Source organism: Pseudophryne corroboree, chromosome 11 (assembly GCF_028390025.1).
Source record: "Pseudophryne corroboree isolate aPseCor3 chromosome 11, aPseCor3.hap2, whole genome shotgun sequence".
NCBI classification, from domain to species: domain Eukaryota; kingdom Metazoa; phylum Chordata; class Amphibia; order Anura; family Myobatrachidae; genus Pseudophryne; species Pseudophryne corroboree.
This window is the reverse complement of record NC_086454.1, coordinates 303,862,898-303,888,903: the sequence shown is the minus strand read 5'-3', so window position 1 is coordinate 303,888,903 and position 26,006 is coordinate 303,862,898. Positions and strand designations below refer to the sequence as shown.

Genomic DNA, 26,006 nt, shown 5'->3' with positions numbered 1-26,006 from the left:
GATGCGCCTCTGACCCGCTTGCCTTTCTGAGGCCGAAAGGACTGCATTTGATAATACGGTGCTTTCTTAGGCTGTGAGGGAACCTGAGGTAAAAAAGTCGACTTCCCAGCTGTTGCTGAGGATACGAGGTCCGAGAGACCGTCCCCAAACAATTCCTCACCCTTATAAGGCAAAACCTCCATGTGTTTTTTAGAATCAGCATCACCTGTCCACTGCCGAGTACATAATACTCTCCTGGCAGAAACGGACATTGCATTAATTCTAGATGCCAGCAGGCAAATGTCCCTCTGGGCATCCCGCATATATAAGACGACGTCTTTTATATGTTCCATGGTTAGCAAAATAGTATCCCTGTCGAGGGATTCAATGTTGTCTGACAGGGTATCAGACCATGCTGCTGCAGCACTACACATCCAGGCTGAAGCAATAGCAGGTCTCAGTAGAGTACCAGAGTGTGTATACACAGACGTCAGGATAGCTTCCTGCTTTCTATCCGCAGGATCCTTTAGGGCGGCCGTATCCTGAGACGGCAGTGCCACCCTTTTAGATAAGCGTGTGAGCGCCTTGTCCACCCTAGGGGATGTTTCCCAACGTAACCTATCCGTTGGCGGGAAAGGGTACGCCATCAGTAACCTCTTAGAAATCACTAGTTTCTTATCAGGGGAACTCCACGCTTCTTCACACAAATCATTTAATTCATCAGATGGGGGAAAAGCCACTGGCTGATTTTTCTCCCCAAACATAATACCCCTCTTGGTGGTAACCGGGTTAACGTCAGAAATGTGCAATACATCTTTCATTGCAGTAATCATGCATCGGATGGCCTTTGTAGACTGTACATTTGTCTCATCCTCATCTACACTGGAGTCATACTCCGTGTCGACATCTGTGTCTACCATCTGAGCCAGAGGGCGTTTATGAGCCCCTGACGGCCTCTGAGTCGCCTGGGCAGGCGCGGGCTGAGACCCCGGCTGTCCCAAGGCTGCTGCGTCATCGAACCTTTTATGTAAGGAGTTGACACTGTCGGTTAAGACCTTCCACATATCCATCCAATCAGGTGTCGGCCCCGTCGGGGGCGACACCACACTAATCTGCCCCTGCTCCGCCTCCACGTAACCCTCCTCATCAAACATGTCGACACAGCCGTACCGACACACCACACACACACAGGGAATGCTCTGACTGAGGACAGGACCCCACAAAGTCCTTTGGGGAGACAGAGAGAGAGTATGCCAGCACACACCACAGCGCTATATAACACAGGGATGCACACTATAATAAGTGATTTTTCCCAATAGCTGCTTACTTATCTTATTTGCGCCTAAATTTAAGTGCCCCCCCTCTCTTTTTTCCCCTTCTTGTATCCAGATACTGCAGGGGAGAGCCTGGGGAGCTGCTTCCAGTGGAGCTGTGAAGGGAAAATGGCGCTGGTGTGCTGAGGAAGAAGGCCCCGCACCCTCAGCAGCGGGCTTCTGTCCCACGTTTTGTGTGACTTAATGGCGGGGGTTTGCACACATATACAGTGCCAGACTGTATTATGTGTATAATTTGTGCCAAAAGGTATTATAATTGCTGCCCAGGGCGCCCCCCCCCCCCTGCGCCCTGCACCCTACAGTGACCGGAGTGTGTGGTGTGCTGTGGGAGCAATGGCGCACAGCTGCAGTGCTGTGCGCTACCTTAATGAAGACAGGAGTCTTCAGCCGCCGTTTTCGTTGTTCTCTTCTGTCTTCTGGCTCTGCAAGGGGGACGGCGGCGCGGCTCCGGGAACGGACGATCGAGGTCAGGCCCTGTGTTCGAACCCTCTGGAGCTAATGGTGTCCAGTAGCCTAAGAAGCACAAGCTAGCTGCAAGCAGGTAGGTTTGCTTCTCTCCCCTCAGTCCCACGTAGCAGTAAGTCTGTTGCCAGCAGATCTCACTGAAAATAAAAAACCTAACAAATACTTTCTTTTCTAGCAAGCTCAGGAGAGCCCACTAGGTGCATCCAGCTCTGGCCGGGCACAGATTCTAACTGAGGTCTGGAGGAGGGGCATAGAGGGAGGAGCCAGTGCACACCAGATAGTACCTAATCTTTCTTTTAGAGTGCCCAGTCTCCTGCGGAGCCCGTCTATTCCCCATGGTCCTTACGGAGTTCCCAGTATCCACTAGGACGTCAGAGAAAGAGGGGGAAAAAACTCACAGTGTTATATTTGAAATGACAATTACAGCATACTCTATATAGCAAAAAGTATCTTTTTTGGTCAAGGAAATAATAAATGCTTCTGTTTTCAAATGACGATTATTTGGGGGTTTAATCCCCTTAGATATTTTGGTTTCATTGCATTTTCCTCTCTTTCCCTAACGGATACCGTTTTGGCACACTATACCCTCTCCAATATGAAGAGCCAATGGCTGGAATGCCACAGTTATTTCTGCTCTTAGTCGAATAACTGTATCACATTGTGAAGTCTGTATTCGTCACCATGCTACAAATGATCAACCGAACTGGAGCAAAATAGCTTCAAAATAGGAAGAACTGGGAATCCACTAACATTTTTAGTACTTACCTAATTCTGGGCACACAGTTCATATTGGACTATCAATTAAACAACAAAGGGAAGTAAACTTTTATGTTACTAATATTGTAACGTCTAAAAAGATCAGTGTAGAATAGTCCTGATCTGATCACGTGACAGGTATCAGCCACTAATAATACGTCTACTATAGAGGACAATGGGGGTGATTCCAACCTGATCGGTAGCAGGCTACTTTTAGCACTGCTGCGATCAGGTAGTCACTGCCTACAGGGGAGGGGGGATTTGTTGTGCAGGGCTGCGAACCGCTGTGCAGAGAGCTGCTCAAACAAAAGTTTGTGCAGTTTCTGCACAGCTCAGGACTTACTCACCCGCTGCGATGATCTTGTCCGGAGCTGACGTCAGGATCCCTCCCTGAAGACGGCTGGACACACCTGCGTTCGCCCGGACACGCCTTCAAAACGGTGAGTAGACACCCCCGGCCGGCCTCTTCCTGTCAATCTTCTAGCATTTGCCACTGCGAACGCTTTCTTTGTCCATTTCATCGCTGCGCGGCGACGGGGGTCACTGGGCAGCGACGTGCCTGCGCACTGCCGCCCACGCTCATGCGCAGTTCTGACCCGTTCGCACTGCTGCAAAAAATTGCAGCGTGCGAACGAGTCGGAATGACCCCCAGTGTTTAGAACAGAGTTTAGCTAATATTATGTACATATGGAAAGTAAGGATCAATGCTAAATATACCAGAAATAAAAGACTACTGTTCAAATCATGGCTAGCCTCCTCAAAAAGAAATGATGTTAGTAGCTGAGCAGTATTGGCATAAAATGCATAATCTCATAAAACCTATCAATAAACATGATGTGACCACCAGTAACATAACTCTATCCTGCAACAAGACTAAAAAGATGATAAACTATAATAATATAATATATATACATGATATATTTCAGAAACAGATATAAATAATCAAAATAAATCTGATTAAAGGTGAATAGAAATGAACCCAAACATATTTTCAGATAACAGGCCATCAGGGCGAGCCCAGGTTCAACATCTAGCAGACCCCCTGCCTACATTAACTTCATCTACATTAACCTTCATCCAGGCACATGTACAAAAATGTTCTTAAAAGGCATAGGGCTCATGTGTTACACAGAGTGAAAGCACAAAGGTGCTGTTGCGATCGGTACAGGCATGGGTGTAACTATAGTGGGTGCAAGGGGTGCCATTGCTATGGGGCCCAGAGGCTTAAGGGGGCATGGACCCATGTTATAAAGTTGCATACCAATTTCCCAGATTTGCCTGCTAAGCAATTCGGTCTGTTGCACTGCCCCGTATGACATTACATTTTCAGTGAAAGACGTGTGTAGTTGATGCTATAATGGTAAGGGGGCACTGTAATGTGGCACAGTTTGAACTGGAGGCCACTGTAATGTGTCGTAATCTGATCTGCTCATTGTAACGTGAAGGGCACTGTCATGTGGAACAACATGAAATGGAGCCACTATAGTGTGGCATAGTATGAAATGGGGCACTGTAATGTGGCATAATATGAACTGGGGTCACTATGTCATAAAGTGAATAGGGGATAGTGTGTGGCATAATGTGTACTGGTAGCCCTACAATGTGACATCATGTAAACTAAGGCATAAAATAAACTAGGGCACTACTATGGGGCATAATATTAACTAGGGCAGTACTATAGTTCAGAAAATGAACTAGGGCACTATTATGGGGCATAGAATGAATAAATGCTGTGGAAAGATGTCTATCAAGAAGCATTGGGACAGGGCCCCTACAATATGTTGCTATGGGGCCCACAAAGCTTTGGTTACACTCCTGGGTACAGGCGGTATCAGAAATGGGGTGGAAAAGTAATGGGTGTTCATTGGTGGTGACTTGGAGGTAGCTAGAAATGCATGCAAAAAATGTCAGTCTCATGGGCGTATAATGGGTGAGACTGGAGTGATGGGTGTGTCATTGGAAGGAGCACAGATGCACAGCTACAGACATAGGAGGCTAGAGTCAGATGAATAAACTGCACCTGCCATAGGGCTGCTGCAAGTATTGACAGTGCTAAGAGAAACAGGGATTTGCTTTTATAACTGCACACTGCACTCTGGCTGCTTAGAAACACCTGTATCTATACCAACTGACACCCACAAGATTTTTAAAGGTCGAATTGAGCCTTACTTTACAAAGTAAAGAAACAGCTAGGATTTATGGAACACATCAGCAGATGGGCTCATCTATATACATTTCTCTTCAACATTACTCCACTTTTAATGAGTTCCTGCTGTTCATTTCCACCTTCTACTCCCATATTCCTCTTCACCACCAATGTCACTTATTAATAATTTCTAGTTTTAAGTTTGTCTTTTCAGAAAAATAACCTTTACCCACCACTAAATCCACTTGTCAGGTAATGACCACGGTTTGTATGTCCTTGAGTGGAGTTAATGATTGTAATTTCTGTAGCTGTTTATTCAGAGTTGCTCACTACAGGGACTGATGACACAAAAGAGTGCCAGGAACCCAAGGCTATAATGCAGAACACAAGCCATGCAATAATATAGATGAACAACAGTAGCCGTGTAATTCCATGGGTGCAAACAGTATAGACTCCCTGCTGCTGTTTTAAACTCCTATTGGTTAATGAACAATTTGCATGACAGTAAGTGCTGTTTTGTTTAGGGACGGTATATTAAAGTATAATTAAAACTGTATTTTAACAGGAAAGCATTCCCCCAGATATAGAAATAGTGATGTTACATAACTACAAGAAATTGATTTCTTACTCCTACAAGATCAGTCCAATGTACTTAGAGTTTCGAACCAACCACCTGGTATCTACTACATCATTTGTGACTTATCAACCATACACACTGTCTCACCGCGGGTTCCCAAACTCTCCACTGCCAATTCACTGGCTGGCATGTTTCCGCTGGCCACCCATCTTTTTTATTTATTTTATTTTTTTACTTCAGACTATATTCCTGCGGTCTGGGCTGCATGGGCGCAGCCATCTTGTCTGAGGTCAGCTAACACTATTGCAGCCATTCACAGAGACTTACTTCTCATATGATGTCAATGTTCAATCCTGGCAGAGTACGCTATATAAACCATTCCCAGGCACTTGTGATTTGCCAGTTATTTATTTATTATTAACAGTTTCTTATATAGCGCAGCAAATTCCGTTGCGCTTTACAATTTAAGTTCAACTTGTCTTCAAAGAGAGTCCAGAACAATTCTCACACTGCTGTCTTTCAACCACCTGCATCAGGGTGGAATCCGCAAGGAATTAATGGTCGAAACGCATTGAGGCTTTAACCCTGTTGGGCTGTTCCAGTGATTACCGCTGTGACTCCAGATGTCCAGATAAGTCCTACGTTTTAAACTTTAATGTATGTTTTTGATATGCATGGAATAAACTTGTTTCAAATATTACCCCACTCTATGCCATTTTTCACTTCGTATGTCCCTGATACTACTGAGACTGTGAATTTCCAGAGTCATTGTATAGATTTACTATGAAAACACATTTGGACAGCACTAAAGGTTATTTAGGACAAGAAAGTAATTTTTTAGCTCTTCACTCAGTGTACACTTATAAATTTCACCTGACTCACACTGGAAGTCTGTCTTTATTGCTCTATGTATATAGTCTATTTAAAAAAGTATAATTATGAAAGACTAACATACCAATGGAACACTCTCTCTGCATGCACTTACTCCTCTGTTTAAACACTGGGAAGCATTAGAACAATTGTTTTGTGATTTCTGTGCGATATCATGATCAGCCACGTTCTTTGGAAAACATGGAACTATGGCTCGGCCCGGTGCGCTCACTGCTTTCCTATACCTAGAACTGATGTTCTCTGTTCTACCAGGTTCCTCAATGTTAGAGATATTCTGAAAAATAACAAGAAATCATATAAAGATGATACCATATTTTTACAAAAAAGTGTTGTGTAGTATACAATGACATATTTATTAAATTGCGTGTAAAGATTTGAGAATACACAATAACGTTTGCGTCTCGTCAGTGATGGCACGCACCCACATCCAGGTGCATGCCATCTAGTACAATATCTTTAAATTTCAAGTTAAAAACTAAAGATGTTGTAACTTGTTAATGACCCGCGGGAGTACGCATCGTTACCGATATAGGGGGTAATTCCAAGTTGATCGCAGCAGGATTTTCGTTAGCAATTGGGCAAAACCATGTGCACTGCAGGGGAGGCAGATATAACATGTGCAGAGAGAGTTAGATTTGGGTGTGGTGTGTTCAATCTGCAATCTAATTTGCAGTGTAAAAATAAAGCAGCCAGTATTTACCCTGCACAGAAACAAAATAACCCACCCAAATCTTACTCTCTCTACACATGTTATATCTGCCTCCCCTGCAGTGCACATGGTTTTGCCCAATTGCTATCAAAAATCCTGCTGCGATCAACTTGGAATTACCCCCATAGAGTATACACACTTGCCGATGTATACGATATATAGTGCAATCCGCCGGCTCGGACGATATATCGGGTGCTCATCGGCAAGTGTGTACCCAGCCATAGAGATGTGGCTTGACAGCTTGCTGTAAATGCTAAAATCAATTACCAATGCTGTACACAAAAATAAGAATTTACTCACCAGTAATTCTATTTCTCGTAGTCCGTAGTGGATGCTGGGTACTCCGTAAGGACGATGGGGAATAGACGGGCTCTGCAGGAGACTGGGCACTCTCAAAAGAAAGATTAGGTACTACATCTGGTGTGCACTGGCTCCTCCCTCTATGCCCCTCCTCCAGATCTCAGTTAGGGAAACTGTGCCCGGAAGAGCTGACATTACTAGGAAAGGATTTGGAATCCAGGGTAAGACTCATACCAGCCACACCAATCACACCGTACAACTTGTGATAACTATACCCAGTTAACAGTATGAACAACAACTGAGCCTCATTCAACAGATGGCTCAGAACAATAACCCTATAGTTAAGCAATAACTATATACAAGTATTGCAGAAAGTCCGCACTTGGGACGGGCTCCCAGCATCCACTACGGACTACGAGAAATAGAATTACCGGTGAGTAAATTCTTATTTTCTCTGACGTCCTAGTGGATGCTGGGTACTCCGTAAGGACCATGGGGATTATACCAAAGCTCCCAAACGGGCGGCAGAGTGCGGATGACTCTGCAGCACCGAATGAGCAAACTCAAGGTCCTCCTCAGCCAGGGTATCAAACTTGTAGAATTTTGCAAAAGTGTTTGATCCCGACCAAGTAGCAGCTCGGCAAAGTTGTAAAGCCGAGACCCCTCGGGCAGCCGCCCAAGAAGAGCCCACCTTCCTTGTGGAATGGGCTTTTACAGATTTAGGATGCGGCAGTCCAGCCGCAGAATGTGCAAGTTGAATCGTGCTACAGATCCAGCGAGCAATAGTCTGCTTAGAAGCAGGAGCACCCAGCTTGTTGGGTGCATGCAGGATAAACAACGAGTCAGTTTTTCTGACTCTAGCCGTCCTTGAAACATAGATTTTCAGGGCCCGGACTGCGTCCAGCAACTTGGAATCCTCCAAGTCCCGAGTAGCCGCAGGCACCACAATAGGTTGGTTCAAATGAAACGCTGATACCACCTTTGGGAGAAATTGGGGACGAGTCCTCAATTCTGCCCTGTCCATATGGAAAATCAGATATGGGCTTTTACAGGACAAAGCCGCCAATTCTGACACACGCCTAGCTGAGGCCAAGGCCAACAGCATGACTACCTTCCACGTGAGATACTTCAACTCCACGGTCTGAAGTGGCTCAAACCAATTTGATTTTAGGAAATCCAACACTATGTTGAGATCCCAAGGTGCCACTGGAGGCACAAAAGGGGGCTGGATATGCAGCACTCCCTTAACAAACGTCTGAACTTCAGGCAGTGAAGCCAGTTCTTTTTGAAAGAAAATAGACAGGGCCGAAATCTGGACTTTAATGGATCCCAATTTTAGGCCCATAGTCACTCCTGACTGTAGGAAGTGCAGAAATCGACCCAGCTGAAATTCCTCTGTAGGGGCCTTCATGGCCTCACACCAAGCAACATATTTTCGCCATATGCGGTGATAATGTTTTGCTGTCACATCCTTCCTAGCTTTTATCAGCGTAGGAATGACTTCAACCGGAATGCCCGTTTCTATTAGGATCCGGCGTTCAACCGCCATGCCGTCAAACGCAGCCGCGGTAAGTCTTGGAACAGACAGGGCCCCTGCTGTAGCAGGTCCTGTCGGAGCGGCAGAGGCCAAGGGTCCTCTGAAATCATTTCTTGTAGCTCCGGGTACCAAGTACTTCTTGGCCAATCCGGAACGATGAGTATAGTTCTTACTCCTCTCTTTCTTATTATCCTCAGTACCTTTGGTATGAGAGGAAGAGGAGGGAACACATAAACCGACTGGTACACCCACGGTGTCACTAGAGCGTCCACAGCTATCGCCTGAGGGTCTCTTGACCTGGCGCAATATCTTTTTAGCTTTTTGTTGAGGCGGGACGCCATCATGTCCACCTGTGGCCTTTCCCAACGATTTACAATCAGCTGGAAGACTTCTGGATGAAGTCCCCACTCTCCCGGGTGAAGTTCGTGCCTGCTGAGGAAGTCGGCTTCCCAGTTGTCCACTCCCGGAATGAACACTGCTGACAGTGCTAGCACGTGATTCTCCGCCCATCGGAGAATCCTTGTGGCTTCTGCCATCGCCATCCTGCTTCTTGTGCCGCCCTGTCGGTTTACATGGGCGACCGCCGTGATGTTGTCTGACTGAATCAGCACCAGCTGGTTTTGAAGCAGGAGTACTGCTTGACTTAGGGCGTTGTAAATGGCCCTTAGTTCCAGAATATTTATGTGTAGGGAAGTCTCCTGACTCGACCATTGTCCTTGGAAGTTTCTTCCCTGAGTGACTGCCCCCCAACCTCGGAGGCTTGCATCCGTGGTCACCAGGACCCAGTCCTGAATGCCGAATCTGCGGCCCTCGAGAAGATGAGCACTCTGCAGCCACCACAGCAGAGACACCCTGGCCCTCGGGGACAGGGTGCTCAGCCGATGCATCTGAAGATGCGATCCGGACCACTTGTCTAACAGATCCCACTGAAAGATCCTTGCATGGAACCTGCCGAAGGGAATTGCTTCGTAAGAAGCTACCATCTTTCCCAGGACTCGCGTGCAGTGATGCACCGACACCTGTTTTGGTTTCAGGAGGTCTCTGACCAGAGATGACAACTCCTTGGCCATCTCCTCCGGGAGAAACACCTTCTTCTGTTCTGTGTCCAGAATCATGCCCAAGAACAGCAGACGCGTCGTAGGAACCAGCTGCGACTTTGGGATATTCAGAATCCAGCCGTGCTGTTGTAGCACTTCCTGGGATAGTGCTACTCCGACCAACAACTGCTCCTTGGACCTTGCCTTTATAAGGAGATCGTCCATGTACGGGATAATTATAACTCCCTTCTTTCGAAGGAGTATCATCATTTCGGCCATTACCTTGGTAAATACCCTCGGTGCCGTGGACAGACCAAACGGCAATGTCTGGAATTGGTAATGGCAGTCCTGTACCACAAACCTGAGGTACTCCTGGTGAGGTGGGTAAATGGGGACATGTAGGTAAGCATCCTTGATGTCCAGTGACACCATAAAATCCCCCTCTTCCAGGCTTGCAATAACCGCCCTGAGCGATTCCATTTTGAACTTGCTTCCTTATATAAGTTTGAATCAAAAGTGTGGTTGGTGCGCTACTTCCCTTTTTGACCAGTATAATGTATTCAGGAAATGTCTTTAGAGATGGACTTGCACTTTGGTTCCACAGGAGTCCCTGCAGACGGCAGCTCAGTCCTTCGGGGTGTCACTAGGTTCAGTGGCAAAAAAACTGGAGAAGAGAGAAGAGGACAAGCGCCTAATAGTGCAGTAACTTTGTGCCAACTTTGGATATTTATAATGAAGTATCTCTAGGTAATCTGCGTACCGGAAAGTTGATTTTTAGCAGGCACATCAAAATTACAGCGACTGGTTCCTCCAGTAGGTTATCTGCCCCACAACTGGTCACCGTTTTCGCGTGAGCAGATATCTCACAGGAAATATCTTTCGGTCCGAGTTATTCGCAATAAAGCACGGTCTGTAATCAACCAAAACGAGAGATGCCTCTCATAGTGCAGTATTTAATTGTCAAAAATACTGGAGTTCACACAAATCAATAGGTATTCAGCGTACCATAATATAGCTACCAAACAGCATTTCAAAACGGTCTTTTGCACGGGTGATCATCCACCTTGGATGTATATATAATATCGTGGTTCGAGGTTCGTCGTGTATAAATGAAAATCATAGGCTAAAAGACATGGATTTTAATTCATATACTAAGAGTAATCACAAAAAATAGATTTTTTAAAAAAGTAAAAAGTTCATAAAGCTTATCTGGATAATCCGATATTAGTCTTAGGCAGTCCGGGGTATATCCACGGTGAATGCCTGGGTCAGGGGTGTTCAGAACAGGTCCTCAACGCGTTTCACCTAAAAAGGCTTCTTCAGGAGTGTCTATAGGGGCTAGCCATGCTTTCCTGTTTTTATCCCCTTCAGTGATTAATAGGTGGTGACCAATTATGCAAATTACTTCCGGTCGGGACATCCCGCCGGAAGTGTTATAAGAAAGTCTTAAAAGAATAAATCGAGACCATGCAGAATAGTTATAAGCAGAGTACACATTGTTACATTCAGAAAACACGTGTTTTATAACAAGAGAGTCTTAGAGAAGCAGTGTGTTTATGATACTAATGGCCGGAAATCACGTGGAGCTCGATAGCTGCGTTTCCGGAATTTGCGTACCGGAAGTAAGGATTCCGGAAGTGGATAACCAGTAAAGTACCCATGTGACCTATTACGATCACGTGGTGCGCACTAATCACGTGACCAGGATATTCAATTCAACTGTTTTGGTCACGCTATGCGCGATAGTCACATGACCGGAAGTGGCACGTCATACGCGGCAACCGGAAGTGTCCGTAACTCGGATGTGACTAGGCTTAGCCTCGTGGAACGCAATTATTTAGCAATGTAATAGTTATGGACAGAAACATAAGTCAATACACATACAGATCTAGTGCAAGACATAATATATACAGAATGCTAATGACATAGATAGCTGTATTCATATAAATAAAGGAGATCAATAACCGGAAGTGAGGGTTTGGAGAAAGATTGAAACGCATAATGGAACGCAAATCCTGTGTTCCTGATCCTATACTTATATATATTGCCCCAGTAAAAAAATTTTTGACACATAAATAATTCATTAGGGCATGGTTATAATGAAATGCTGTATAGGGTAAACATCTATTAATAATATTGTTTTACTTTCTTTTTTCTTTTTTTGACGAGTGGAATAGGAGGCGGCATGTCACTAAGGAATCCTTTCAGTTCCATAGATTGAGACATAATGCTTAGTATATAAGTCTCGGTATGTAGCTGAATGAAAAAGGTATCAGTGTAAGGGTCATGTTATGAGGTTAGAGAAAGGGAGCTATTTCATATCCCTCATTATGACCTAACGGGCTGAGTGTATTTAAGGTGAAAATCCAATACATTTCTCTTTGAGACAGCAGTTTGGGAAGATCTCCACCTCTTGTTCCTAATGTGACTTTTTCCAGACCTTTGAACGTGAAGGTATCTGTATTAGATGAGTGATGGATACGGAAATGATTCGATAGAGGATGACTCTCAACTTTATTTTTGATGTTGCGGAGGTGTTCCTGTACTCTCAATTTCAGAGGACGCTTGGTCTTACCTACATATTTGAGTCCACATCCACATTCTGCCAGATAAATTACAGACGTTGTGTTACAGTTAATAAATTGTTTAATTTTATATTCTGTTTTATTCGCTGAATCTTGAAAGGTCTTTCTATTTGGGTGTACAAATTTGCAGACAATACACTTTCCGCATTTGTATGTTCCAGTACATCTGGGCATGGTCTGGGTGCTCTGTCTTGTCTTTAGCTGACTTGGAGCAAGAATTTCTTTCAAATGTCTTGATTTTTTAAAAATGATTTCCGGGCGGTCAGTTAATATTTGATTCAAAACCGGATCCATCTTTAGAATGTGCCAATGTTTGGTGAAGATGTTCCTAATCCTTTTCTCATTACTGTTGTATTGTGTAATGAAGGGAGCTACGTATTTCTTCTTTTGAGTTTCCGTCTTTACTTCTAAAAGGTTTTTTTGTTCCAGACTCTTTCCTTTCTTCCGGGCTGTGTTGAGGATGCTTTCCGGGTAGCCACGTTCCCTGAATCTATTTAGATATATTTCCGATTGCTCTTCGTACGTATCTGGATTTGTACAGTTGCGTCTAATTCGATACAGTTGTGAATAAGGTATGTTGTTCTTCCAGTTGGTTGTATGAGCACTGTTATAGTGCAAATAGCTGTTCGTGTCCACTGGTTTTATATAATTTTTTGTAATGATCTTATTCTCTTCAGTGGAAAGTATCAAATCCAGAAATTCCACATGGGTTCTACTACTCATGTATGTAAATTTTAAATTAAAGTTGTTATTTTGTAGCAGTGCCATGAATTCAACAAATGATTCTTCTGTTCCTTCCCAGATTAGGATAATGTCGTCGATGTACCTTTTATAAAGACGGATGTTGGTGTGGAAGAGTGGATTATTAAAGATATGTTGTTCCTCCCACATACCCATTAATATGTTAGCGTAACTCGGTGCAAATACCGTGCCCATTGCAGTACCGCGGGTCTGTATATAGAATTGATCAAGAAATTTGAAATAGTTATGGGTTAAGATAAAGTTGATGAGTTGACAGATGAATTCTTTATGTGGTGCCGTAATCTCTGAATCTTTTTCCAGGATTTTAGAACATGCTTCAATCCCTTTATCATGCAAGATGCTGGTATATAACGATTGAACGTCTATGGTGGTCCACATGTAGTTATCTTTCCATTCAAAATTCCTCAGGAGGTTCAGAATGCTGGTAGTGTCTTTTAAAAAGGCCGGTAGTCCAGTAACATGTGGTTTAAGGAACACGTCTACGTATTCAGATAAATGTGAAGTCAATGATTCAATGCCAGCTATTATTGGTCTCCCGGGGGGTGATATTAGATCTTTGTGTATCTTAGGTAAATGATACATAATTGGTATGATGGGATTATTCATCATTAAGTATTGAAACTCATCCTTAGAGATAATGTTGTTATGTAGTCCTTGAACCAGTATGTGTCTCAGTTCAGTGATGAATTCTTCCGTCGGGTCTTTGCTCAATAGTTTATAAGATGTTTCATCCTCGAGTAATCTTCTGGCTTCCTTAATGTAAGCATCGCGATCTTGGATGACAAGGCCTCCACCTTTGTCTGCCGGTCTTAGAATGATTTCCTCATTTTCCTTGATCTCTTTTAAAGCTTGTTTCTCCACTTTCGTTAGATTAAATTTTTTGATTTCGGGATCTTTTTGGTCCACAAGGTCCTTTTTTACTAGATCGTAAAAAATATTAATATGTGCCCCTTTTGATTCAAGCGGGTAAAATTTAGATGGTTGTTTTAATCCAGATTTATTGGTTTCAAAATTGGAGATGATTGCGTTATCTTTTCTTGCAAAATGTCTTTTTAAAGTCAGTTTCCCGATATATTTATTTAAATCAATGAATGTCTGGAATTTATTCGGTTTCTGTGTAGGAGCAAAGGTTACTCCCTTACTCAGGAGTGAGGTTTGTGAGTGAGTTAATGGGTATTTCGACAGATTAAATATTCCTTTTTCACTTGAGTTAGTGGTTACTTGTGGTTTTTCTTTCTTGGATTTTCTTCTTCCTCCTCGTTTTCCTCGTCTCGTTGTCTTCGTTTTAAGGGAGATGCCAACCTTACTTTTTCTTTTAATTTCGTTTGTTGATCCCTGTCCTTGTACGGTCTTATTGGATTCCTGGATAAAAAATTCTGTTCTGTTGATGTACTTGCATGATCTTCTGATGGGTGTCTGTTGATATTTATATATCTGTTGGTAGTTTGATTGTCTTCTCTATTAGCTTTTTTGTAGAATGAAGATGATCTCGATCTATTTTGATTCCATCTCGATGCTTTATTTCTATTGACCATACGGCCTCTGTCTCTACTGCGAGATTGGAATCTGGACCAATTCTTGACCCGTTTGTTTTCATAATCCAACTTATCCCTATAGAACTTGTTCTCCTTGTTCCGAATCACCTCTTCCTCAACTTTTTCTAGTTTTTTATTTAGAACTTTTTCATTTACTTTGTATTCTTAATTGTCCTTATGCTTAGTCAGTGAGTCTTCTTTGTTTTTAATGTCTAGCTCTAATGCTGTTAGGGTATTCTTTTTTTCCTTGATGATTAATTTCATAAGATCGAGGGAGCATGCATGTAAAATTCTATCCCATTCGTCTATAAATTCCGTATTGTCAGTACCAAAGGTGGTTTTTTTTAGGAGCCTAAGTCCTCTCGGGATTCTATCAACCTTAAGGTAATGCTCCAGACCCTTAATGTCCCACCAGGTTTTGGTTTCTTTAATAAGTGATTTTTCTATTTCCCAAAACAATGAGTCTAGGCTGTCATTAATTATTGTGGTATTCGGGGTGCCCTCCTCATTAAATACCTTATGGCATAACTCAGACCTCTTTTTGTTGAGACCACATAAACGTAACATTCTATATAAATATATAGATATAGTACAGGTTCAAGATAGATAATATATCGTATACAATAATAAAAAATGGAAAAAATGGAAAAAAATGGGAGTGCGGCTCCAACCTGTAGAACCTAATAGGAGAAAGTTTGAATCAAAAGTGTGGTTGGTGCGCTACTTCCCTTTTTGACCAGTATAATGTATTCAGGAAATGTCTTTAGAGATGGACTTGCACTTTGGTTCCACAGGAGTCCCTGCAGACGGCAGCTCAGTCCTTCGGGGTGTCACTAGGTTCAGTGGCAAAAAAACTGGAGAAGAGAGAAGAGGACAAGCGCCTAATAGTGCAGTAACTTTGTGCCAACTTTGGATATTTATAATGAAGTATCTCTAGGTAATCTGCGTACCGGAAAGTTGATTTTTAGCAGGCACATCAAAATTACAGCGACTGGTTCCTCCAGTAGGTTATCTGCCCCACAACTGGTCACCGTTTTCGCGTGAGCAGATATCTCACAGGAAATATCTTTCGGTCCGAGTTATTCGCAATAAAGCACGGTCTGTAATCAACCAAAACGAGAGATGCCTCTCATAGTGCAGTATTTAATTGTCAAAAATACTGGAGTTCACACAAATCAATAGGTATTCAGCGTACCATAATATAGCTACCAAACAGCATTTCAAAACGGTCTTTTGCACGGGTGATCATCCACCAAGAAAGAAAAACCACAAGTAACCACTAACTCAAGTGAAAAAGGAATATTTAATCTGTCGAAATACCCATTAACTCACTCACAAACCTCACTCCTGAGTAAGGGAGTAACCTTTGCTCCTACACAGAAACCGAATAAATTCCAGACATTCATTGATTTAAATAAATATATCAGGAAACTGACTTTAAAAAGACATTTTGCAAGAAAAGATAACGCAATCATCTCCAATTTTGAAACCAATAAATCTGGATTAAAACAACCATCTAAATTTTACCCGCTTGAATCAAAAGGGGCACATATTAATATTTTTTACGATCTAGTAAAAAAGGACCTTGTGGACCAAAAAGATCCCGAAATCAAAAAATTTAATCTAACGAAAGTGGAGAAACAAGCTTTAAAAGAGATCAAGGAAAATGAGGAAATCATTCTAAGACCGGCAGACAAAGGTGGAGGCCTTGTCATCCAAGATCGCGATGCTTACATTAAGGAAGCCAGAAGATTACTCGAGGATGAAACTTCTTATAAACTATTGAGCAAAGACCCGACGGAAGAATTCATCACTGAACTGAGACACATACTGGTTCAAGGACTACATAACAACATTATCTCTAAGGATGAGTTTCAATACTTAATGATGAATAATCCCATCATACCAATTATGTATCATTTACCTAAGATACACAAAGATCTAATATCACCCCCCGGGAGACCAATAATAGCTGGCATTGAATCATTGACTTCACATTTATCTGAATACGTAGACGTGTTCCTTAAACCACATGTTACTGGACTACCGGCCTTTTTAAAAGACACTACCAGCATTCTGAACCTCCTGAGGAATTTTGAATGGAAAGATAACTACATGTGGACCACCATAGACGTTCAATCGTTATATACCAGCATCTTGCATGATAAAGGGATTGAAGCATGTTCTAAAATCCTGGAAAAAGATTCAGAGATTACGGCACCACATAAAGAATTCATCTGTCAACTCATCAACTTTATCTTAACCCATAACTATTTCAAATTTCTTGATCAATTCTATATACAGACCCGCGGTACTGCAATGGGCACGGTATTTGCACCGAGTTACGCTAACATATTAATGGGTATGTGGGAGGAACAACATATCTTTAATAATCCACTCTTCCACACCAACATCCGTCTTTATAAAAGGTACATCGACGACATTATCCTAATCTGGGAAGGAACAGAAGAATCATTTGTTGAATTCATGGCACTGCTACAAAATAACAACTTTAATTTAAAATTTACATACATGAGTAGTAGAACCCATGTGGAATTTCTGGATTTGATACTTTCCACTGAAGAGAATAAGATCATTACAAAAAATTATATAAAACCAGTGGACACGAACAGCTATTTGCACTATAACAGTGCTCATACAACCAACTGGAAGAACAACATACCTTATTCACAACTGTATCGAATTAGACGCAACTGTACAAATCCAGATACGTACGAAGAGCAATCGGAAATATATCTAAATAGATTCAGGGAACGTGGCTACCCGGAAAGCATCCTCAACACAGCCCGGAAGAAAGGAAAGAGTCTGGAACAAAAAAACCTTTTAGAAGTAAAGACGGAAACTCAAAAGAAGAAATACGTAGCTCCCTTCATTACACAATACAACAGTAATGAGAAAAGGATTAGGAACATCTTCACCAAACATTGGCACATTCTAAAGATGGATCCGGTTTTGAATCAAATATTACCTGACCGCCCGGAAATCATTTTTAAAAAATCAAGAAATTTGAAAGAAATTCTTGCTCCAAGTCAGCTAAAGACAAGAGAGAGCACCCAGGCCATGCCCAGATGTACTGGAACATACAAATGCGGAAAGTGTATTGTCTGCAAATTTGTACACCCAAATAGAAAGACCTTTCAAGATTCAGCGAATAAAACAGAATATAAAATTAAACAATTTATTAACTGTAACACAACGTCTGTAATTTATCTGGCAGAATGTGGATGTGGACTCAAATATGTAGGTAAGACCAAGCGTCCTCTGAAATTGAGAGTACAGGAACACCTCCGCAACATCAAAAATAAAGTTGAGAGTCATCCTCTATCGAATCATTTCCGTATCCATCACTCATCTAATACAGATACCTTCACGTTCAAAGGTCTGGAAAAAGTCACATTAGGAACAAGAGGTGGAGATCTTCCCAAACTGCTGTCTCAAAGAGAAATGTATTGGATTTTCACCTTAAATACACTCAGCCCGTTAGGTCATAATGAGGGATATGAAATAGCTCCCTTTCTCTAACCTCATAACATGACCCTTACACTGATACCTTTTTCATTCAGCTACATACCGAGACTTATATACTAAGCATTATGTCTCAATCTATGGAACTGAAAGGATTCCTTAGTGACATGCCGCCTCCTATTCCACTCGTCAAAAAAAGAAAAAAGAAAGTAAAACAATATTATTAATAGATGTTTACCCTATACAGCATTTCATTATAACCATGCCCTAATGAATTATTTATGTGTCAAAATTTTTTTTACTGGGGCAATATATATAAGTATAGGATCAGGAACACAGGATTTGCGTTCCATTATGCGTTTCAATCTTTCTCCAAACCCTCACTTCCGGTTATTGATCTCCTTTATTTATATGAATACAGCTATCTATGTCATTAGCATTCTGTATATATTATGTCTTGCACTAGATCTGTATGTGTATTGACTTATGTTTCTGTCCATAACTATTACATTGCTAAATAATTGCGTTCCACGAGGCTAAGCCTAGTCACATCCGAGTTACGGACACTTCCGGTTGCCGCGTATGACGTGCCACTTCCGGTCATGTGACTATCGCGCATAGCGTGACCAAAACAGTTGAATTGAATATCCTGGTCACGTGATTAGTGCGCACCACGTGACCGTAATAGGTCACATGGGTACTTTACTGGTTATCCACTTCCGGAATCCTTACTTCCGGTACGCAAATTCCGGAAACGCAGCTATCGAGCTCCACGTGATTTCCGGCCATTAGTATCATAAACACACTGCTTCTCTAAGACTCTCTTGTTATAAAACACGTGTTTTCTGAATGTAACAATGTGTACTCTGCTTATAACTATTCTGCATGGTCTCGATTTATTCTTTTAAGACTTTCTTATAACACTTCCGGCGGGATGTCCCGACCGGAAGTAATTTGCATAATTGGTCACCACCTATTAATCACTGAAGGGGATAAAAACAGGAAAGCATGGCTAGCCCCTATAGACACTCCTGAAGAAGCCTTTTTAGGTGAAACGCGTTGAGGACCTGTTCTGAACACCCCTGACCCAGGCATTCACCGTGGATATACCCCGGACTGCCTAAGACTAATATCGGATTATCCAGATAAGCTTTATGAACTTTTTACTTTTTTTAAAAATCTATTTATTTTTTGTGATTACTCTTAGTATATGAATTAAAATCCATGTCTTTTAGCCTATGATTTTCATTTATACACGACGAACCTCGAACCACGATATTATATATACATCCAAGGTGGATGATCACCCGTGCAAAAGACCGTTTTGAAATGCTGTTTGGTAGCTATATTATGGTACGCTGAATACCTATTGATTTGTGTGAACTCCAGTATTTTTGACAATTAAATACTGCACTATGAGAGGCATCTCTCGTTTTGGTTGATTACAGACCGTGCTTTATAGCGAATAACTCGGACCGAAAGATATTTCCTGTGAGATATCTGCTCACGCGAAAACGGTGACCAGTTGTGGGGCAGATAACCTACTGGAGGAACCAGTCGCTGTAATTTTGATGTGCCTGCTAAAAATCAACTTTCCGGTACGCAGATTACCTAGAGATACTTCATTATAAATATCCAAAGTTGGCACAAAGTTACTGCACTATTAGGCGCTTGTCCTCTTCTCTCTTCTCCAGTTTTTTTGCCACTGAACCTAGTGACACCCCGAAGGACTGAGCTGCCGTCTGCAGGGACTCCTGTGGAACCAAAGTGCAAGTCCATCTCTAAAGACATTTCCTGAATACATTATACTGGTCAAAAAGGGAAGTAGCGCACCAACCACACTTTTGATTCAAACTTTCTCCTATTAGGTTCTACAGGTTGGAGCCGCACTCCCATTTTTTTCCATTTTTTCCATTTTTTATTATTGTATACGATATATTATCTATCTTGAACCTGTACTATATCTATATATTTATATAGAATGTTACGTTTATGTGGTCTCAACAAAAAGAGGTCTGAGTTATGCCATAAGGTATTTAATGAGGAGGGCACCCCGAATACCACAATAATTAATGACAGCCTAGACTCATTGTTTTGGGAAATAGAAAACTCACTTATTAAAGAAACCAAAACCTGGTGGGACATTAAGGGTCTGGAGCATTACCTTAAGGTTGATAGAATCCCGAGAGGACTTAGGCTCCTAAAAAAACCCACCTTTGGTACTGACAATACGGAATTTATAGACGAATGGGATAGAATTTTACATGCATGCTCCCTCGATCTTATGAAATTAATCATCAAGGAAAAAAAGAATACCCTAACAGCATTAGAGCTAGACATTAAAAACAAAGAAGACTCACTGACTAAGCATAAGGACAATTAAGAATACAAAGTAAATGAAAAAGTTCTAAATAAAAAACTAGAAAAAGTTGAGGAAGAGGTGATTCGGAACAAGGAGAACAAGTTCTATAGGGATAAATTGGATTATGAAAACAAACGGGTCAAGAATTGGTCCAGATTCCAATCTCGCAGTAGAGACAGAGGCCGTATGGTCAATAGAAATAAAGCATCGAGATGGAATCAAAATAGATCGAGATCATCTTCATTCTACAAAAAAGCTAATAGAGAAGACAATCAAACTACCAACAGATATATAAATATCAACAGACACCCATCAGAAGATCATGCAAGTACATCAACAGAACAGAATTTTTTATCCAGGAATCCAATAAGACCGTACAAGGACAGGGATCAACAAACGAAATTAAAAGAAAAAGTAAGGTTGGCATCTCCCTTAAAACGAAGACAACGAGACGAGGAAAACGAGGAGGAAGAAGAAAATCCAAGAAAGAAAAACCACAAGTAACCACTAACTCAAGTGAAAAAGGAATATTTAATCTGTCGAAATACCCATTAACTCACTCACAAACCTCACTCCTGAGTAAGGGAGTAACCTTTGCTCCTACACAGAAACCGAATAAATTCCAGACATTCATTGATTTAAATAAATATATCAGGAAACTGACTTTAAAAAGACATTTTGCAAGAAAAGATAACGCAATCATCTCCAATTTTGAAACCAATAAATCTGGATTAAAACAACCATCTAAATTTTACCCGCTTGAATCAAAAGGGGCACATATTAATATTTTTTACGATCTAGTAAAAAAGGACCTTGTGGACCAAAAAGATCCCGAAATCAAAAAATTAAATCTAACGAAAGTGGAGAAACAAGCTTTAAAAGAGATCAAGGAAAATGAGGAAATCATTCTAAGACCGGCAGACAAAGGTGGAGGCCTTGTCATCCAAGATCGCGATGCTTACATTAAGGAAGCCAGAAGATTACTCGAGGATGAAACTTCTTATAAACTATTGAGCAAAGACCCGACGGAAGAATTCATCACTGAACTGAGACACATACTGGTTCAAGGACTACATAACAACATTATCTCTAAGGATGAGTTTCAATACTTAATGATGAATAATCCCATCATACCAATTATGTATCATTTACCTAAGATACACAAAGATCTAATATCACCCCCCGGGAGACCAATAATAGCTGGCATTGAATCATTGACTTCACATTTATCTGAATACGTAGACGTGTTCCTTAAACCACATGTTACTGGACTACCGGCCTTTTTAAAAGACACTACCAGCATTCTGAACCTCCTGAGGAATTTTGAATGGAAAGATAACTACATGTGGACCACCATAGACGTTCAATCGTTATATACCAGCATCTTGCATGATAAAGGGATTGAAGCATGTTCTAAAATCCTGGAAAAAGATTCAGAGATTACGGCACCACATAAAGAATTCATCTGTCAACTCATCAACTTTATCTTAACCCATAACTATTTCAAATTTCTTGATCAATTCTATATACAGACCCGCGGTACTGCAATGGGCACGGTATTTGCACCGAGTTACGCTAACATATTAATGGGTATGTGGGAGGAACAACATATCTTTAATAATCCACTCTTCCACACCAACATCCGTCTTTATAAAAGGTACATCGACGACATTATCCTAATCTGGGAAGGAACAGAAGAATCATTTGTTGAATTCATGGCACTGCTACAAAATAACAACTTTAATTTAAAATTTACATACATGAGTAGTAGAACCCATGTGGAATTTCTGGATTTGATACTTTCCACTGAAGAGAATAAGATCATTACAAAAAATTATATAAAACCAGTGGACACGAACAGCTATTTGCACTATAACAGTGCTCATACAACCAACTGGAAGAACAACATACCTTATTCACAACTGTATCGAATTAGACGCAACTGTACAAATCCAGATACGTACGAAGAGCAATCGGAAATATATCTAAATAGATTCAGGGAACGTGGCTACCCGGAAAGCATCCTCAACACAGCCCGGAAGAAAGGAAAGAGTCTGGAACAAAAAAACCTTTTAGAAGTAAAGACGGAAACTCAAAAGAAGAAATACGTAGCTCCCTTCATTACACAATACAACAGTAATGAGAAAAGGATTAGGAACATCTTCACCAAACATTGGCACATTCTAAAGATGGATCCGGTTTTGAATCAAATATTACCTGACCGCCCGGAAATCATTTTTAAAAAATCAAGAAATTTGAAAGAAATTCTTGCTCCAAGTCAGCTAAAGACAAGAGAGAGCACCCAGACCATGCCCAGATGTACTGGAACATACAAATGCGGAAAGTGTATTGTCTGCAAATTTGTACACCCAAATAGAAAGACCTTTCAAGATTCAGCGAATAAAACAGAATATAAAATTAAACAATTTATTAACTGTAACACAACGTCTGTAATTTATCTGGCAGAATGTGGATGTGGACTCAAATATGTAGGTAAGACCAAGCGTCCTCTGAAATTGAGAGTACAGGAACACCTCCGCAACATCAAAAATAAAGTTGAGAGTCATCCTCTATCGAATCATTTCCGTATCCATCACTCATCTAATACAGATACCTTCACGTTCAAAGGTCTGGAAAAAGTCACATTAGGAACAAGAGGTGGAGATCTTCCCAAACTGCTGTCTCAAAGAGAAATGTATTGGATTTTCACCTTAAATACACTCAGCCCGTTAGGTCATAATGAGGGATATGAAATAGCTCCCTTTCTCTAACCTCATAACATGACCCTTACACTGATACCTTTTTCATTCAGCTACATACCGAGACTTATATACTAAGCATTATGTCTCAATCTATGGAACTGAAAGGATTCCTTAGTGACATGCCGCCTCCTATTCCACTCGTCAAAAAAAGAAAAAAGAAAGTAAAACAATATTATTAATAGATGTTTACCCTATACAGCATTTCATTATAACCATGCCCTAATGAATTATTTATGTGTCAAAATTTTTTTTACTGGGGCAATATATATAAGTATAGGATCAGGAACACAGGATTTGCGTTCCATTATGCGTTTCAATCTTTCTCCAAACCCTCACTTCCGGTTATTGATCTCCTTTATTTATATGAATACAGCTATCTATGTCATTAGCATTCTGTATATATTATGTCTTGCACTAGATCTGTATGTGTATTGACTTATGTTTCTGTCCATAACTATTACATTGCTAAATAATTGCGTTCCACGAGGCTAAGCCTAGTCACATCCGAGTTACGGACACTTCCGGTTGCCGCGTATGACGTGCCACTTCCGGTCATGTGACTATCGCGCATAGCGTGACCAAAACAGTTGAATTGAATATCCTGGTCACGTGATTAGTGCGCACCACGTGACCGTAATAGGTCACATGGGTACTTTACTGGTTATCCACTTCCGGAATCCTTACTTCCGGTACGCAAATTCCGGAAACGCAGCTATCGAGCTCCACGTGATTTCCGGCCATTAGTATCATAAACACACTGCTTCTCTAAGACTCTCTTGTTATAAAACACGTGTTTTCTGAATGTAACAATGTGTACTCTGCTTATAACTATTCTGCATGGTCTCGATTTATTCTTTTAAGACTTTCTTATAACACTTCCGGCGGGATGTCCCGACCGGAAGTAATTTGCATAATTGGTCACCACCTATTAATCACTGAAGGGGATAAAAACAGGAAAGCATGGCTAGCCCCTATAGACACTCCTGAAGAAGCCTTTTTAGGTGAAACGCGTTGAGGACCTGTTCTGAACACCCCTGACCCAGGCATTCACCGTGGATATACCCCGGACTGCCTAAGACTAATATCGGATTATCCAGATAAGCTTTATGAACTTTTTACTTTTTTTAAAAATCTATTTATTTTTTGTGATTACTCTTAGTATATGAATTAAAATCCATGTCTTTTAGCCTATGATTTTCATTTATACACGACGAACCTCGAACCACGATATTATATATACATCCAAGGTGGATGATCACCCGTGCAAAAGACCGTTTTGAAATGCTGTTTGGTAGCTATATTATGGTACGCTGAATACCTATTGATTTGTGTGAACTCCAGTATTTTTGACAATTAAATACTGCACTATGAGAGGCATCTCTCGTTTTGGTTGATTACAGACCGTGCTTTATAGCGAATAACTCGGACCGAAAGATATTTCCTGTGAGATATCTGCTCACGCGAAAACGGTGACCAGTTGTGGGGCAGATAACCTACTGGAGGAACCAGTCGCTGTAATTTTGATGTGCCTGCTAAAAATCAACTTTCCGGTACGCAGATTACCTAGAGATACTTCATTATAAATATCCAAAGTTGGCACAAAGTTACTGCACTATTAGGCGCTTGTCCTCTTCTCTCTTCTCCAGTTTTTTTGCCACTGAACCTAGTGACACCCCGAAGGACTGAGCTGCCGTCTGCAGGGACTCCTGTGGAACCAAAGTGCAAGTCCATCTCTAAAGACATTTCCTGAATACATTATACTGGTCAAAAAGGGAAGTAGCGCACCAACCACACTTTTGATTCAAACTTTCTCCTATTAGGTTCTACAGGTTGGAGCCGCACTCCCATTTTTTTCCATTTTTTCCATTTTTTATTATTGTATACGATATATTATCTATCTTGAACCTGTACTATATCTATATATTTATATAGAATGTTACGTTTATGTGGTCTCAACAAAAAGAGGTCTGAGTTATGCCATAAGGTATTTAATGAGGAGGGCACCCCGAATACCACAATAATTAATGACAGCCTAGACTCATTGTTTTGGGAAATAGAAAAATCACTTATTAAAGAAACCAAAACCTGGTGGGACATTAAGGGTCTGGAGCATTACCTTAAGGTTGATAGAATCCCGAGAGGACTTAGGCTCCTAAAAAAACCCACCTTTGGTACTGACAATACGGAATTTATAGACGAATGGGATAGAATTTTACATGCATGCTCCCTCGATCTTATGAAATTAATCATCAAGGAAAAAAAGAATACCCTAACAGCATTAGAGCTAGACATTAAAAACAAAGAAGACTCACTGACTAAGCATAAGGACAATTAAGAATACAAAGTAAATGAAAAAGTTCTAAATAAAAAACTAGAAAAAGTTGAGGAAGAGGTGATTCGGAACAAGGAGAACAAGTTCTATAGGGATAAATTGGATTATGAAAACAAACGGGTCAAGAATTGGTCCAGATTCCAATCTCGCAGTAGAGACAGAGGCCGTATGGTCAATAGAAATAAAGCATCGAGATGGAATCAAAATAGATCGAGATCATCTTCATTCTACAAAAAAGCTAATAGAGAAGACAATCAAACTACCAACAGATATATAAATATCAACAGACACCCATCAGAAGATCATGCAAGTACATCAACAGAACAGAATTTTTTATCCAGGAATCCAATAAGACCGTACAAGGACAGGGATCAACAAACGAAATTAAAAGAAAAAGTAAGGTTGGCATCTCCCTTAAAACGAAGACAACGAGACGAGGAAAACGAGGAGG

At 41.2% G+C, this 26,006-nt stretch overlaps 1 protein-coding gene across 8 annotated transcripts in view; it reads right to left on the bottom strand.

The window, feature by feature from the left end:
- Positions 1-26,006, bottom strand: part of TERB1 (telomere repeat binding bouquet formation protein 1) — a 569,128-nt gene that overhangs the window by 139,957 nt on the left and 403,165 nt on the right. For 7 of the 8 annotated variants that reach the window (XR_010189500.1, XM_063945551.1, XM_063945552.1 and 4 more), the window contains one exon: positions 6,213-6,422. Coding sequence is in view for 7 of the 8 variants with exons in the window: in XM_063945551.1 (XP_063801621.1) it covers positions 6,213-6,422 (210 nt within the window). In the remaining variant the exon portion in view is untranslated. The remainder of the gene's footprint in view (positions 1-6,212; positions 6,423-26,006) is intronic. The other variant, XM_063945548.1, reaches the window with a different exon arrangement.